This window comes from Plectropomus leopardus, chromosome 4, assembly GCF_026936395.1.
Source record: "Plectropomus leopardus strain MGB_pleo_1.0 chromosome 4, ASM2693639v1, whole genome shotgun sequence".
Classification (NCBI taxonomy): domain Eukaryota; kingdom Metazoa; phylum Chordata; class Actinopteri; order Perciformes; family Serranidae; genus Plectropomus; species Plectropomus leopardus.
Genome location: NC_142179.1, coordinates 22,285,041 through 22,301,135, shown reverse-complemented (window position 1 = coordinate 22,301,135; position 16,095 = coordinate 22,285,041). Strand labels below are relative to the sequence as shown.

Sequence of the window (16,095 nt, the reverse complement as noted above, 5' to 3'; positions counted from 1 at the left end):
ACGCACATAATGTGAATGATCTCCCCACACACTCAAAGGGACATAATTAAATTGTAAACACCTTTAATCTGTCACTACAGTAGATGCAGTTAGCCATTTCCTCTCTGTAGCTTTAATTACACTTTACTGTATGTTTTTGGCTCTTAGAGGTCTGTAAGTGAAGCAAAGAGCCAGCTTTCCTCTTTTTTGTCTTCTTTATTTCTTTCCTTTTTTTAAACTTGTTGTTCCCATCACCTCTCTCTGGCAACAGGGGAGCTTGTTGTTGCCAACTCTGCCCAAATGAATTGGAAACAAAAAAGCTTGCCAAAAGCAGACAACTAAAGTGTATAATTGTGTGTGTTGCAGGGGACCTGGTGGGGGTAGACCCTGGCCAAATCCTCCAAACTCTAATTCAGTAAGTGCTCTGACAAAGACACCCAGCACAAAATTTAACAGTTATTTCATTTATTTAATGATTTTCTTTTTTTCTTTGTACAGACCCCTTACTCTTCTGCATCTCCAGGAAGTTATGTGGTATGTATGTTTGAGTATAAAGGGGACCTATTATGCAAATTTTCAGGTCCATACTTGTATTTAAGATTATGACTAGAACATGTTTACATGCTTTAATTTTCAAACAATGTTTTATTTTCCTTATAGTGTCCGTACTGAAACACTTGTGTAATAAAAGCTTCTAAACACAACTGGACACGTTCCAGCAAGAATTTGATCTAAAACTGGTGAAAAATCAATAACATTAGCAATCAAGATTACATGTTTCCCTGATGGCAGCAGTATTTAGCAGTGTAAGCTACATAATGTAACGACTTGCAGTAGTGTGTCTGGAGCAGATGACCATATAAAGAAGTCGTTCAAGAGCTGATGTCAGCTTCTCTCAAAAGTAGAAGAAAACACTGTATTAAAAAAGTATTAAAACAATCTGAAGCCTGAGGTTTTTGCTCACAGGCTTTACCTTTACGTATGTTTACCAAATAATTAGAAACTTTGGCGACGTTAATAGGCTATAATGTCATACAGCCAATATGACATAGAAAGAGGAAAAGCATAATAAGTCTCCTTTAAACTGTCTTTATTCAGTATCTCTACAGGCTGAAATTTGTTATTTCATGAATGACTGTTATGGAAACCAAATCTGTGATTTCAGGGACCTCCTGGAGGAGGGGGACCACCTGGGACTCCAATAATGCCAAGTCCAGCAGGTTAGCTTTTTGTATTCATGTGTGTTTGTTTGTATTGTCTTACAGAAATGTTCTGTAAAGCACTCAGCCACATAATCAATAAACACACAAAAGAGAGCAGAAGTAAAGTAATTATAATTAGAAGACAAATTCAGACCTTCTCATACAAAAACCATCACAGTGTCTCAACGAGGGTGTTTTTTTTAATCATATTTTATAGCATTTCAGAGACAAAGAAAGTCAAGGTTATTTGCTGTCTGCCCAAAGATAACAACTTTCCTCCAATTCCAAAAAGGAATACATAATCATACCATCTTCATGTTATTGTCACTATATCTGGACATGTCTTTTAACTTTCAGTTTTGGGCCCCTTTGTCTGAGGCCCATACTTCCTGTAAGGCAGTTACAAAGCATGTTTTTCCCTATCTAAAGAGGCCTACTCATACGAACTCCATGCAGCAGGCAGCATGAAAAGTCCCAATATTGGAAAATTATGAATCTTAATGTTTTATAATATTTGCTTTTTTGATAAAATGATAACCTTACTTGTTTCATCCTACTTTGACTGCATATGTTTATGCTTTTTTGTCCCCTTATTGTCTCTATGTTTGTTACATCAGATTCAACCAACTCTGGTGACAACATGTACACCATGATTAACACAGTTCCTCCAGGCGGAAGCCGACCAAATGTAAGACATTTCTCTCTATGTATTTATCACTGAAGTGCAGATGGTTGTAGAGTTTGTGTGCGCAGTTCTTCGACGTCTCATGTGTATGTTCCCCTCAGTTCCCTATGGGTGCAGGTGGCGACGGTCCATTAGGTGGCATGGCTGGAATGGAGCCCCATCACATGAATGGATCATTAGGTACAGGAACAAGTAGCTTGTACAGTATGTGCTGCATTGACACTGAATCTTTGGCTGTATTTTTTTTTTTCGTTAATTTGTCAAAAAAATTATTATATAAATCTATTATTTATTTGGAAATGTTGATTGGTGTTCATATTTGTGTTCCTTCTCACAGGGTCAGGCGATATGGACAGTCTACCCAAGGTAGGAGAAGAAACTTCATCTATTTTAAAACTCGTTTTCAATTGCACTGTAGACTGATTTTTAATTTTTTTAATCAGAACTCTCCTGGTAACCTAAGTATGAGTAATCAGCCCGGGACCCCCAGAGAGGATGGAGAGATGGGAGGAAACTTCCTTAACCCTTTTCAGAATGAGAGTGTAAGTCAATCATCATTTATCTTACAGAAACATGAGTGGTATTAGTCTCCTCATCTAACTCTGGGAAGAAATCAGAAAAGCCTAATTCCCATAATGTCAAACTTGTGCTTTAATGTTTAAAAAGGTTAAAGGTACACTATGCAGGATTTTTCCCCCAAAAAATGTAAAGACTCATACAAAAGTAACCCCTTTCAGTCATCTCTTAAAACCCACTAGAAGTGTGTGGTGGTGTATTTATCTGCAGAGGCTCTGCCCTTTGCCTGTATTTTTCTTATTATCTCCTTATTTTGCTGTGTCCAGGACGCTCCTGGGCACAGGACACAGGTGAAGTTGGGACTTATATAAAAGTAGCAACCAGATGCCAGACTGCAAACAGCACACATCCCAAGGGGGGCGACAAATCCATAATTCAAAGAATTTTGGAGGGATTTCTAATTCACAATACTGATGTATAACAGTAAAAAATGCTCATACACAGATGCTTACACTTACTTATCTCCCCCCACATTATCTCTGCAGTATTCTCCAAACATGACAATGAGCGTGTGAAGGCTCTGGAAGCAGGTTTGGTTCAGTCGCTCAGTAACCTGGTGTGGATCGGTGAAAAGCAGAGAGACAGGATGTGATGTCATCTAGGCCAGTGACTCCACCACCTCCACCACCACCTGCCTAGTCAGGACAGTTGCCCCAGGCTCCGTCCTCCTACTATCCACCCACCCCCCACTCCTCTATGTCCCTGTCCACGTCTCTCCTCTCCTGTTTCTTCTCCCGTTCTAAGTGGTGACTCTGCTACATTCATCAGTTCTTCCTCTGCAACTATGAGACTGTACAAAGGAACCAAATTGAATCAACCCGGAGGAGAACTCTTTGTATATTTGCATACGGTGTGTATCAGACTGTGCACACACTCACAGACAGAGGTGTCTGCCTTTTGCATCATATCACAGAGTTCATGCCCAAAAACAAATGGCCAGTATCCTATTTATGCTAAAGTTTAAATTTCCAAGGATTTAAAGCGATAAAGACACTTTTTGATTGACGGTCAAACTTAATCTAACTGGTTATCACAAGGAACATCTTTTGTCTTTCCTTGACAAATGAATTTCTCCGATACTGAATGAGAATTGGGGAGACATCCCAATATTACCACAAGGTGTATTTGAGGTTTGTGTAGGTATTTTGTCTTTTTTGTGGTTGTCTAAATCTTTAAGACCACTATCTTTTTTTTTTTTTTTTATGTTTTATTGTGGGTCGTTTTTAAATTTCCTCTCCCAAAATCAAGAATTGGAGAATGTGAGATCTCTTCAAAGTCAGCTCTTTGACCATGAACTGCAGAAAGGCTTCAGCACAACTGAAATATTTGTCTGCATCTTGAATTTGAAGTCATATCAAATGGTTATTGAAAAAAGGAAAGAGCTTTGTTAAAGGTTTCAGACGAGGAAATGCAACTTAAACAGTACTACAGGTCATACCGCATCATGTCATGCCGTAGAAACAAATTCCCTGAATGTACTGAAGTGAGCAACGGTGAGTTGTCAGCACTTCTGAATTTAAGTTTCTGCTTGTAAGAGGAAGAATATGTTACTTCTTTTCAAAAGTTGACATAGTCTCGCTTTAAATCATATCAGATCGGTCACTATGCTGAGAGAGCAGTAAGGATAACACTGTTGACTACACAGGCACAGGGCAAAGTTTCAAATCGGGGGAGCAAAAGATAGGGTTATTTTGGGACTTTATTATCTAACAAGAGGGGTGACTGAACCTGTGCATGTAGTCTTTTTTTTAATTTATTTTTTATTTTTTAATTTTTGGCAAAGGCCTCTCACATGTCTAGTTCTTTAAACCTCTATCCAAATGTCTTATTAGTTTACGTCCTTGAGCCACAGTTGCAAAATGGCCCACATTCTTTGGACATATAATGTCAAAAAGACAGAGAGAAATCAAAAACACATGACCCATATTTGGATAAACAAGCTTATAAAGTCACTTTGGTCACTTATACTTTATAGCCATCCGGATAAACTGTGATCTCAGTTTTCATGTGAAAGGTTAGTTGGTACAGAAAGCTAAAAACAAGGTTGTTTTTAATCATTTTAAACTTTTTTCACTGCCCAAGATGTATTATCATCGTGTACAAAAGGTCGATATGCCTGTGAACATTTTCCTCTCCCCTCTCTTACTGCAAAGTGTACAGCTCACAAATGTAGCTCCTCTGTCTCGTATGTGTATTTGATATTATTATTATTTAAAGAAAAAACCTGGAGAGAATTATTGCAAAAGGGAGGGATGGACTGATGATGCACCATCACAACTGAACAGAGATATTTTATTTTGTTCTTTTTTGTGTTAGAATGAAGCCATAAGTGGGAGTACAAGAAGATGCATTTGTAAATTGGGTCATGTTTTCTGTTTTGTGGTAGTATATGGGACTCCATTTGTGATGTGTTCATTTTCTCTTTTTTATTCTTGTATTATGTTTTTGTAAATACACAGAGAAGTATTTCATGGGTTTTGAATATGCTAGTATAAAGCTTCTCTTCCCTTAGTCAAAGTGTCAGCTCTTTTCATTTCTGAGGACTGTGTGTATACAGACATGAACGCAGTCACAACGGGCTGTATTCAGGGTGTGTAGACGAGGTGTTATCATGAATTATGCCTTTCTGAGTTGTGTGCTTTGGTTCAATCTGCTCCCTGAATTGTTCAGCACAGCAGTGTCTGCAATGTGAAAGAAAAAAAAAAACACTAACTGTGATCATCACTTCTCTCCTAGTAGGAGAAGGGGAAGACCTCTTCCTCATAGAGTGCTGCACGCATGATGTTGATTTTTAGGACAACCTGGAAGTTCGTGTCAATGTGGTTCTGCCAACCAAAAACCTGTGGGAGTTTTTCATTGTATTTTGGATTATTACGAAAATTAAAATTGGAGGATAACAAAAGTTTATGATAATACTGTCACAACAAACACAACCCTGGGCACTTGATGCTGTTACTTAAGGTTAACACTTGTTTTGGGCCTCCCGTACACATATTACCAGGAAGTGAACATTTGGCTGGTAGGCCAACGGTTAAAGGATGTGGATCTACCTTTTGCTTGCTGTTCTGGCCCTTATCTGACGGCCATAACTTAGTCAGCTTGCTCTCAGTGATTCTTCACCACTTAGCTCGATACTTCATTGACAATTTATTTTAGGCATTTAACACACAAACAGTAACTTGAAACAAAACTCGAACTTGTGTGACCTAATCTAGCTAGTGATTATAGCTGTGTCAGGTGCCAGTCTCACATCCTTTTTAAAAAAACAACCCAAACAAGTGTAGCGCAAGTATAAACACAGCAAGGCTGTAATGACGGACAAGCCTAGTTGGCAGATGAGTTGCCTTGTTGTGTGAGGTCACGATAAACTTGACCCTTGACCACCAAATTCCAACCAGTTCATTCTTGAGTCCAAATGGATGTTTGCGCCAAATTTGAAGAAATTACCTCAAGGCCCTCTAGAGAAATTGCATTCATGAGAATGGGACAGTCCCACCATTGAGGTGCCCTTGAACTGGGAAACTAAAAAGCTTCCAAGCATGAACTGCAGGATCATGAGGGTCACTCCTGCAAAACAGAGCCAGGCTTGTGGAAAAGTCTACCTCGATAAAAAATAATCTCAGGAAATGCACTTTTTCACTTTCTGGAAAGAGAATAAGATGAAAACACTGAAGCCACTCTCTTGTTATTCCAGTAAATATAAAGCTATAGCCAGCAGCCAGTTAGCTTAGCTGGCACATCACACCCTCAAAAGTGGTAAATCGTTTATTACACTTCAATTTTGTATCGAATAAACAAAATGCATATTAGTGAGATTTAGAGTTGGTATGCACATTTTGCTGCCTTTGGACGGAGTCAGACTGGTCCATGTTTGCAGTCTTCATGCTTAGTTAAGCCAACTGGCTGCTGGCTAAAGCTTCGTATTTAGCATACAGACATGAGAATTGCATCTCATCTACCTCTCTGCCAAAAAGTGAATAAGCGTATTTACCAAAATGTCATGCTATTCCCATAATTAAAAAATCATTCTGTCGATTCTGGGAGACACCACTCACCCAGAGTCAGCACTTGTTGACCCATGTTTTACAGGCTTGTTTTTATTAATGGAGCACAATTCATGGTAGCTGGGGGAATTAGCACTTTAATTTCCTTTCTGCTGGTGATTTACACTGTGGCTGGAATCCAGCGTAAAACTTTGGAAGATTAAACCTTTGTAAGCTTTTGGGTTGCATGTACTGAAATAAGAGCCTACTGTACTGTAGTTATAATGTAGTTGTGACATTCTTACACCTTGCAGCGCACTCTTACAAGTCGGGGAGTTCAAAAGGAATGAACTCAGAGAGTTTTATTGTGTTTGCTATAATACTTATTTACTTGTATACTTGCTGCCACTTGTGCAACCAACTTTATGTCAACACTGCATGTAGATTTTTTTATATTGCTACAGTCTTTGCATATTGCATGAGTGTATCTCTCTTTGTCCTCAAACACACAACCCACACAGAGAAGGAGTGAGACTGTGATCACCAGCAGAAGGAATAATTCATCCTGCACAACAGAAGACAGTAGGAGGGAATGTGAGTGAGTCTTTGGCAGAGGCACAAAAAGATCCCAGAATTTCTCTAGTATTACACCATGACAAGCTTCTTACACACAAATATGCAATAATCATTTACCATATATGAATTATTTATCCCATTTTCTGCACAAGAAAACCAAACAGTGGGGTAAACTGCAAATATAGTGTGTCTCTTGCAGCAGTGCCAAACTTCTTCTACACACACTTCTTTGGTAACTGTGGAAATGCTTTTGAACTATTTATTACACAATCCCATAGTTTCACATAGGCCTACAAATTGTAGTTTTCATCCACCTTCCTATTTACTCTCTCTGTCTCTCACATTACCACTTTGCTAATCTTCGAGGTGGCCGCTGTGCAACACAGCTGTCCTGTTGTCGCTGTTTTGTCCAGTTGGCTGTTATTCGACTCCTAATCATGTCTGATGAGTTTTATTTAGCTTTGCTGGCTCTCTCCGCTCTGACTGCTGCATCTGATCCAAGCTGTAAAGAGCTGCTTAAACCTCTGGAGGAACCAAGCCAGGTACGTTACCCTCTGTATTTACGTACAAGCACAATTGATTTTTATATAGAACATGCATGGCGGTTTGGGATGACTTAAACTAACATTATTATTGTTCAGTAACTGTTTTTTGAGCAATGTTTTCTCCAACACCTGGGGTTCAAATGCTCCAAAATCACAGTTTATTTTAGTACAAATTTGCGTGTTTTTAATTTTGCACATCTGTGTCTAGGTTTCTGGATATTGGATATTCCATGCTGTAAAAACAGACGAAGAAGAGCTCCTGAACTCACTTAGACCTCAGCAGCTCCTGGATCGAGTTCTCACCCATACCTGATAGTGAAGATGTGACCCTTCGCTGGGGAGACAAAGTCTAACTATTGATTATCCTCTGAAAATTAATGTTAATACTTTCAAGGTATAACAAACAATGAAAAAGATGAATACTGTACATCCCAGTGCCCAATGGAGTGGGTGCTGGATCAAAGAAATATCTGGTAGAGTTGAACAAATTGATCGGCACACCAAATAGCTCCAGTTCGAGGGATTTTTCCTCAGAAATCTGACAAAGAGCACAATACCTTTAGCAGTCTGGTGCATAGGATTTATTGGGTTCTATTGGCAGAAATAAAATATAATACAATAAGTATGTTTACTTGAGTGTTTAATCACCTGAAAATAAGAACTGACATGTTTTCGTTAGGAGGAATAATTTATGTCATAGGACGTGGGGCCTTGTCTACAATGAGTCAACAATGTTGCACCACCATGTTTACATAGTAGCTCAGAACGGACAATCCAAACCCCGGCTTTAGACAGGGCCATTCACATTTTTGCATTAGCCCCCATATGTTTGGCAACAATGATTTTTGACATGAAACTGATAACTCCTAAATGTCGTGATGTAAACATTTCTGAAAAAAACAGTGAGCTCACATTAGTACGTGCTGGGCTAGCTGCTTGTCTACAAAGAGCCGAACAGTGTCAGAGAAACCATTAATGGTAATGTTAAACTGCTTTTTCAGTATCTTTACAGGTGTTAATAACACCTGTAATGTTAATAGTCCATTTGTTTTGGAGAAGCAGAGAACTCTGGGGATTACTCTTGGTAAAAACCTCCATAACAGTGACCACTGAAGGAATCCTTACCAGGAGAAGTTTCAGCTGTTTGCAGTCTGAACTCCCCACTGCTAGATGTCTCTAAGTCCTTCAGACTGCTCCTTTAAGGTTGTCAATGCATAAGGTCACTAGCAAGACTCTCTCCAGTTTTAAATGCTTATTGGTGGCACAGTAGTGTAGTGGTTAGCATTGTCACCTCACAGCAGGAGGGTCCCAGGTTTAAACCCGGGTTGGGTGGGGTTCGGACCTTGGATGGGAGGCCCTTCAATGCGGAGTTTGCATGTTCTCCCTGTGTCGGCACGGGTTTTCTCTGGGCTCTCCGACTTCCTCCCACATTCCAAAGACATGCAGGTTTATTGGTGAGTCTAAATTGCCCGAAGGTGTGAATGTGAGCAGGGATGGTTGTTTGTGTCAGCCCTGCGATAGTCTGGTGACCTGCTCAGGGTGTACCTTGCCTCTCAGCCCCCCTCACAGTCCTAAAGAGGATAAGTTGTTACAGACAATGAATGAACTAATCAGTGCTAATTATTTTTTACCTCTCCTTACAAGGGATGGAACATGTTATACCTGAGATGTTAATTCCGCCTTCTTGGGAATCTCCACCGATGTGACATGTAAGTACACGATACATAATATCATAAGTGCTTTAACACACAGTTAGCAGAAATGCGTAACAATATGTTAATCTTCTGTTTCTATTTAAAAGTTCACTTCAACACCTCTGATCATGATCATGTCAGAGGGCACCTGGGGACCTGTCCTGACTGCATCCTCTGAATAAACCCCTCAGTGACAGCGGGCAAAGTGGGAGCCAAAAGAGACCTCTATATCTTTAGTGAGTTCACAGTTGTCTGCAACGTTTTTTTTCTTTAACAGGTACAACTCCAAAACTCTGAATTTTAGTACTTAATTTTGTTAACAAAAACTTCTTCCTCTCTGCCCTGCAGCAAAGTCTGGGAAATTGGATGCCTCTGATCTGGAGGTTTTCAAGAAACAGGCTGCGTGCCTCAACTTCCCACCAGAATTCCCCTTTGGAGAAGCCACAGGTAAGATTTTGATTCACCACTACACACACACACACACACACACACACACACACACACACACACACACACACACACACACACACACACACACACACACAGAGTATGTGTACATGATTGAGGCACTTATCAACTACCTCTTTCTTTTTCCAGACCTGTGCCCTGATAAAAAGCTGGCAGATGTAAAAGAAGTTGAATAATAGAGATCTGATGTTATTTTGTGATTCAAATTTGTAGTCAAGTATGCTCCTCTGTTCCTTGTGTGTAAGATCCCTAGATGTGAAGATGACACTCTTTTTTTTCATCTTTCAAGGGGGTTTGATGTAAAACAAGAGGGATTACAACTTTTTTAAAGTTTGACAGTGTTTTGTGAAAACAAAGAGCTACTTAGCCTGTTGAAGTTAGTTATTCATTATGCCAGACTCTGTAGATTGCTGCAATAAAGAGAGCCAAATCGACTGGTTTCACATTTAACGTCAGATTTATAAAACACAATTTATTCCACCACTACCAGAAGAGAAATCAATAAATCAGGCCAAAAAAATCTTTTTTTTTCTCATCGTGTTATTCAGACCCAAAGTAGGACAAAAGTACAACTTAGCAGGTGTGTAGCAGAATTATGGTCCTATGTGTAAGTAGTGTCTGTGGGCCCCCTTCCCCTCTTCCCCTCTCTCTCTCACACACACCTTTTGATTTTTTTTTGTTTAGTTTGTTTTTTTTCCTCTTTCTTTTCTTTTTTTTTTTTTGGTCCAACAAGGGCTGCAACAAAGTGAGAGCTTGTATGATAGAGTCGTGTCGGACTGTGACTTAAATGTGTGTGAGGAGAGTCAGAATGGAAATACTAAGCAGGCCTGTGGACTGGCCAACATTCATGCTCTTGTTCTACCTCAACAGTCTTTTCACGTTGTTAAGTTGTCGGAGGGCCCCTTGAAGGGTGGAATGCTACGGTTTTACATGTGAGGCTATGAGAAACTTTTAGACAGGAGAGAAAGATGGTGGCTTTTAACCCTTTTCAGCCATTCTTAAAGAGTATTGCAACTTCCTCTCCCATTTTCACCAGGCTCACTTTCAAATGCAAACAAATGCAGTGTAATCTTAGGGGCAATATAGCAAACTGCCGATATACATCCACTAAAAATGCCTATTTTTGATGCTAGGTGGCTTGCATTGTTACTGTAAGTGTCTGACAAAGACATAAAATGTTTTTATTTACTTTTCATCTTTCATCTGTTTGGTATTGTATCTAACCAAGTCTCGCTCAAAGAAAAGTCTCACTCTGAAGTCTCATAAGTTTAGTTCTTGCAATAATAAACATACCTGGCGAAGTGAAAGGTAAAGAAAGACACTTAAAACAACCATCTCAGCTTGTTGGTGGAGAAACAAGGCAATAATCACAATTTATGCACTTGAACAGCATGATAAATCGACTGAAATCTGGGATGTGGCTGTCCTACAGTCAACTTTAGATAATGTGGAACACGATAATTGGCTTACAGACATCCATTAGATAAGTTGGAGTCAGATGACAATATGGATTTAGACATTCGAGAAAAGCTATGTCCATTGGAATGGACGGAGGATCTGAAAAGATTAAGGACGTAAATGACAGTGCGCTATTGCTCTAAAGATTACTTTGCTGCCAGTTTTGCTGACTGCAGCACTCTCGCTGAACACTGGACCAGTTTCAAAAATAGTTTTTCCAATTAGTCACTTAGAAACAAAAATATGGGGAAATAAGATCCTGAAGTTTCCCCTCAACTATCATGTATCCAAAATCGAATGAAAGCAAATGGATCTGTAATATCTCCCTGACGTATACATGGCTTGAGTATCAAAACATGGAAACTGAGTGAAGTTTTGGTTTGTTACATAACACAGTCTCAGACTCTTGTCAGTGCACATCAATAAGGAGTGACACATACACGCACACACACACACACACACACACACACACACACACACACACACACACACACACACACACACCATTTATGTAACGGTATATACAGAAGCCCACTGCATGTGTGAGTTACATAATCTACTCTCACTATATCTTTTAAGATTTAGTGCATGCAGTGATCTTTATCTGCAGCTAAAAACTGAAAACTCAAAAGAAACCCACAAAAACACGAAATACACTTCACCACAACATTTTCTTTAAATCTATGCTTGAGGGAACTGTCCCTTTTTACAGACCAAATCTTCCAGATATGAGTCCATACACATTTGGTGATTTATTACCTAATATTGAAAGCATTTTGCAAACAAACTCAAAACACATTGATTGTTGACTCTTATTATCTCAGGGTCTCTGTGTGAGTGACTTCAGATAAGGATTTTTAAAATGGAGCTAACCCAATTAACATCCTGTAAGAGTGTGTTTGGAAAGCACAATATTATACAAGTGACAAATCCCTGATTGTCTTGTTTCAGAAGAGGAACACGAAATATGTTGTTGAACTGTGGCACACATTTGTGAAGTATTATCAGCATTAGTCGGGGTGTAGCCCCAAATTCTGGTCCTTACATAAGCAGCCCGCCCCCCTTCTTCTCTTTATTCATGTCTCTCACATGCACTTTTTAAGTAGGTTGAAGGTCAGTGTCTTTTCTTCCCCTTGACATTTGTTCTGTCTTTTCTTTTTTGAAACCCTGATTCCCTTTGCAGAGAAAAAACATGACAGCAGCATAAGCAGTCACTCACTCAGCTCTAGCAATGTTTGGATATGAATCCAAGTGCAGGGGCAGACTACACCACTTTCAGGGTGAGAGGAGCCTCAGAGAGCCTCCACTATAGTCATTCAGTCAGTTTTGAAGTAGTTATGGGCCTAAAAAAGATAAATATTGTCAACTTAGAGCTGTTAGGTTCTGACATTTTTATCAAAACTGAGTTATTCATATGAACTCATACAAAAGCACATGCCTCATGCACAGCACTGTCAGGCCATTTAACTTGGTGTGGGTGATGGCAGGAATCATCAGTTTGATTGGAAATAAGTAGATTCACCACAAACAAAAAGGCTGGATTGCTTCTTCTTTTATTTAATCTTCATTTGAAACATTGCAAACAATGTGTTTCACCCATGGCTTCATTAGGTTTGCTAAACAATACAATGCACAGGTGTTTTTAACAAGGCTGCAGCCATGGGCAAGTAATGTGCTGTGGTGTGTTTTAGTTATGTCTTTTTGGACTTTTTATTCAGAAAATAAAACGGTTCATATCATTTTTGCTATCTGGAATTTAAGGCTCAATGTCCCACTTTCTCAGAATGCAAAAAGAACCTTATAATTCTAAGGTGGCAATATTGCAAGCAAAACCAAACTTTCCAAGGGCCACCTCCCAGTGGGACCCTGGGTAATCAGTTTTCTCCCCACTGCGACACCCCACGCCATGAGTAATGATTTCTTCTCTGTAGGAAAAAAGCACTGAATGACCGGCCTCTGAACTGAAGAAGTTGAGGCAGTACATGTTATGTAAGCTCTTACCATCCCTGAGGAAACAAAAAGTTACGTGATGTCTCTAAATGTCCATGTTACAGTCTGCGTGTTCAATGAATTAGCAAAAACAAGCAGTTTATGGAGATGTCTGTAATATTTGTTGAAATAAGACATGAAGACAGAGGGATGTGTGTGTGTGTGTGTGTGTGTGTGTGTGTGTGTGTGTGTGTGTGTGTGTGTGTGTGTGTGTGTGTGTGTGTGTGTGTGTGTGTGTGTGTGTGTGTGTTTTTCTTTTCACTTTTTCTGCCTTTGTGCCTGTGTGACTCTGTGCAGGGGGGTGTTCACATATTGAGCAAGATGCAGGGGTCTTGCTATTCAGACTCTGCCAGCTGGCTGTTATGTAACAGGATAAATAGGACACAGGCCCTTGCTGACTGGATGTGAAAAGTGATGATGTGTGTGTGTGTGTGTGTGTGTGTGTGTGTGTGTGTGTGTGTGTGTGTGTGTGTGTGTGTGTGTGTGTGGCCCTGCCCACTGTTAGAGAACACTTTCCCTGGTTGCTTTGAAGAGGCTGTAGCTGGCAGGATCCCTGACATTAGTGTTGCTCTCTGGCTGCCTGCTGTCTCAAGCCATGGCTGCACAGCTGGTTGTAGCTCTGCTGGCTCTCACCTCCCTGGGTGCTGCATCTGAACTGGACTGCAAAGAGCTGGTTAAGCCTCTGGTACTGGACAGCCACAGCCCTGTGAGTATCAACGACCATATGGTATGAGCTGTGAGGATGCTATAGCACAGCACTGTGTTTTAGTAAAACTTGAAGAGTAGAGAAACAGTTTAGCATTAACTTACTTATATTCAAAAATGCTAATGTGTGTTTAAAAGTAACCAAAGCTGTTAAAAAAATATTTTTGTAAATTGTTCATCTGTGGAGCCCATCTGTTTTATCGATATATATTGTCTTGGTTTAACAGGCATATGCAATTCCTCATGCACGTTAATATATCTTGTATATCGAGACTTATGTATCCTCTTAACAGAAAGAAACCATGATGTTATGTGCCTTTAACAAAGACCTTTTAGATATTTTTTTGTAAGTTTTCCATTTTTAATTTATTTGCAGTTCTTCACAGATCAACAAATATTAAGGTTTAAGTGTTTATTCATTTATTTCAGGAAATTTCAATATGTATTTTTTTATATTATTTAATGTTTTGATATTTTCATGTTTTAAATTTTGCACAATTTAAAATACACAAAATGACAAAAAAACCAAACAAATATAATACAGTGCAGGGAGAGGCAGAAAGCTGAGTGGGATTATTTGAAGGCTCCATCTAAAAAAAAACTCCAACACAGATATGCGGCCCAGTCATGTGAGTGACGTGTGTTGATGTTCTGTCTTTGTGTTTGTGGCAGATTTATGGAAAGTGGGTGCTCCATGTGGCGGTGTGGGACGAGCCCGGCCTGAAGAAGGACCTGGAGACGGTGAACAGCTCCTGGGTGGAATTGTCGGCTTCCTCAGACAGCGGAGTCATGACAATCTATTGGGCAGACCGGCTGTGAGGACACTGAAGATATTCATATCCTCTCAAATACAAGTGACCGTTAAGAGTATTAAAGGGTTGATGTGGATTCTTACTCCTTTTCTCATTACAGAGGTGAAGACAAATGCCTTCAGGGTGTTGCCAATGCCACCATCTCGGGGATGACCAGTCACACCACTTGTATGTATTTCTATAAATCTGTTTGCACTCTGACTCATCACCTCTCTCATTTGCTGTGTAATGTTAACTGGATGATGCATGAAGCCAAAGCACATTAAGAAGAAAAGGAAATAGTCACACAACGTTCCAAATACAATATCATGATTTTTTTTTTTTTTAACTACAGATGTGAAGGGAGACAAAAACACATATTCAGTATTTTTCTGTTATGGAAACATTCATGCATTGTTGTTTTCTTGACAGTTATTATCAACGGTGTAACTTCATATCATGATGGGAAGTACTACGAGACGTGCGCTGACTGCCTTCTGTCCGAGGACACTACCGTCCTCTCTGATGGCAAGTCAAAGGGACGATACCTTTTCCTCTTTAGTAAGGCCAATTTTTTTTCTCCATCCCTGATATGAGTATGAAATACACAGTTTTTGGTTCACATTTTGACCATTTTTCTCTACTTTGTATCCTTTCTCCCCCGACTTATCTTTATCCTCACTACCTCCTTGTTTTATTTCTCTGACTTCTCTTTATAAGCACGGACTGGCACTTTGGAGCCATCTGAGTTAGAGACCTACAAGAAGCAGGCTGAGTGTCTTAAATTTGTTCCTGAGTACTACTTTGGAGGAACGGGTCAGTCCCCATTTGAGCTCTGCATCTTTAATTAATGTTATTTTTCTTAATGCTGCTTTCTTCACTATTTGATCATTTCCTCCTATTTCAGATTTGTGTCCTGACACCAGGGAACCTGCTACACCTGCTGCTGAGACTACAGAAAATGATCAAACTGAAGTTCAGCCTACTGAAAATTAAAGCAGAGTACAAAGACTACACGGCCCTTTGTACAACACACACACACACCCAAACACATCCAGATTAACATAGTGTTGTTATGTGATCTGCACTTGCACTCATATAAAGATGCTGCGGGATAACGTCTTGTAAGTTGTGGTCTAGTTGGTTCCAGCAGCAATGAATTCAAAGCCTGCTCGTGTAGTGTCATGTTAGATCTGTGGTTTGTTATGCGTAGGTTTATTACTGCTAAGCTGTTTGATTTTCATGATTTAGTTTAGGAAATGTTGGCATCTGAGTAGCTCTTGGCTTATTCTGTCAGGTACAGTAACGGTTAAAAAAATCCACATAAATGCCCCCTTTTTAACAATCATATTTCCAATTGGTTGTGTGAAATAAATAAAGCAGCTTTTATTCTGCTCTATGTTCTGTTGTCATTATTTACTGACACTCTTAAAGGCATAGTTCA

General features: G+C 39.6%; 2 protein-coding genes and 1 pseudogene across 3 annotated transcripts in view; all 3 read left to right on the top strand.

Annotated features, from left to right (window-relative positions):
* Positions 1 to 4,953, top strand: part of ssbp2a (single stranded DNA binding protein 2a) — a 65,358-nt gene extending 60,405 nt beyond the window's left edge. Inside the window, exons 10-17 of the mRNA XM_042487546.2 lie at positions 346 to 394; positions 478 to 513; positions 1,145 to 1,199; positions 1,799 to 1,869; positions 1,968 to 2,046; positions 2,204 to 2,232; positions 2,310 to 2,408; positions 2,928 to 4,953. Coding sequence (XP_042343480.1) covers positions 346 to 394; positions 478 to 513; positions 1,145 to 1,199; positions 1,799 to 1,869; positions 1,968 to 2,046; positions 2,204 to 2,232; positions 2,310 to 2,408; positions 2,928 to 2,957 — 448 coding nt within the window. The 3' untranslated portion in view covers positions 2,958 to 4,953. The remainder of the gene's footprint in view (positions 1 to 345; positions 395 to 477; positions 514 to 1,144; positions 1,200 to 1,798; positions 1,870 to 1,967; positions 2,047 to 2,203; positions 2,233 to 2,309; positions 2,409 to 2,927) is intronic.
* Positions 4,954 to 5,085: 132 nt separating this feature from the next.
* LOC148189777 (uncharacterized) lies at positions 5,086 to 13,573 on the top strand (annotated as a pseudogene). Its single transcript, XR_015776306.1, has 6 exons — positions 5,086 to 7,543; positions 7,755 to 7,893; positions 8,985 to 9,000; positions 9,348 to 9,476; positions 9,589 to 9,687; positions 9,838 to 13,573. The product of XR_015776306.1 is annotated as an uncharacterized LOC148189777 (transcript).
* A 106-nt stretch (positions 13,574 to 13,679) lies between these two features.
* On the top strand, positions 13,680 to 16,050 carry LOC121943877 (saxitoxin and tetrodotoxin-binding protein 1-like). Its single transcript, XM_042487467.2, has 6 exons — positions 13,680 to 13,861; positions 14,533 to 14,675; positions 14,773 to 14,840; positions 15,084 to 15,212; positions 15,372 to 15,467; positions 15,559 to 16,050. The coding sequence occupies exons 1-6, from the start codon at positions 13,751 to 13,753 to the stop codon at positions 15,645 to 15,647; spliced, it is 636 nt and encodes a 211-aa protein (XP_042343401.1). The 5' UTR covers positions 13,680 to 13,750; the 3' UTR covers positions 15,648 to 16,050.
* Positions 16,051 to 16,095: the final 45 nt, after the last annotated feature.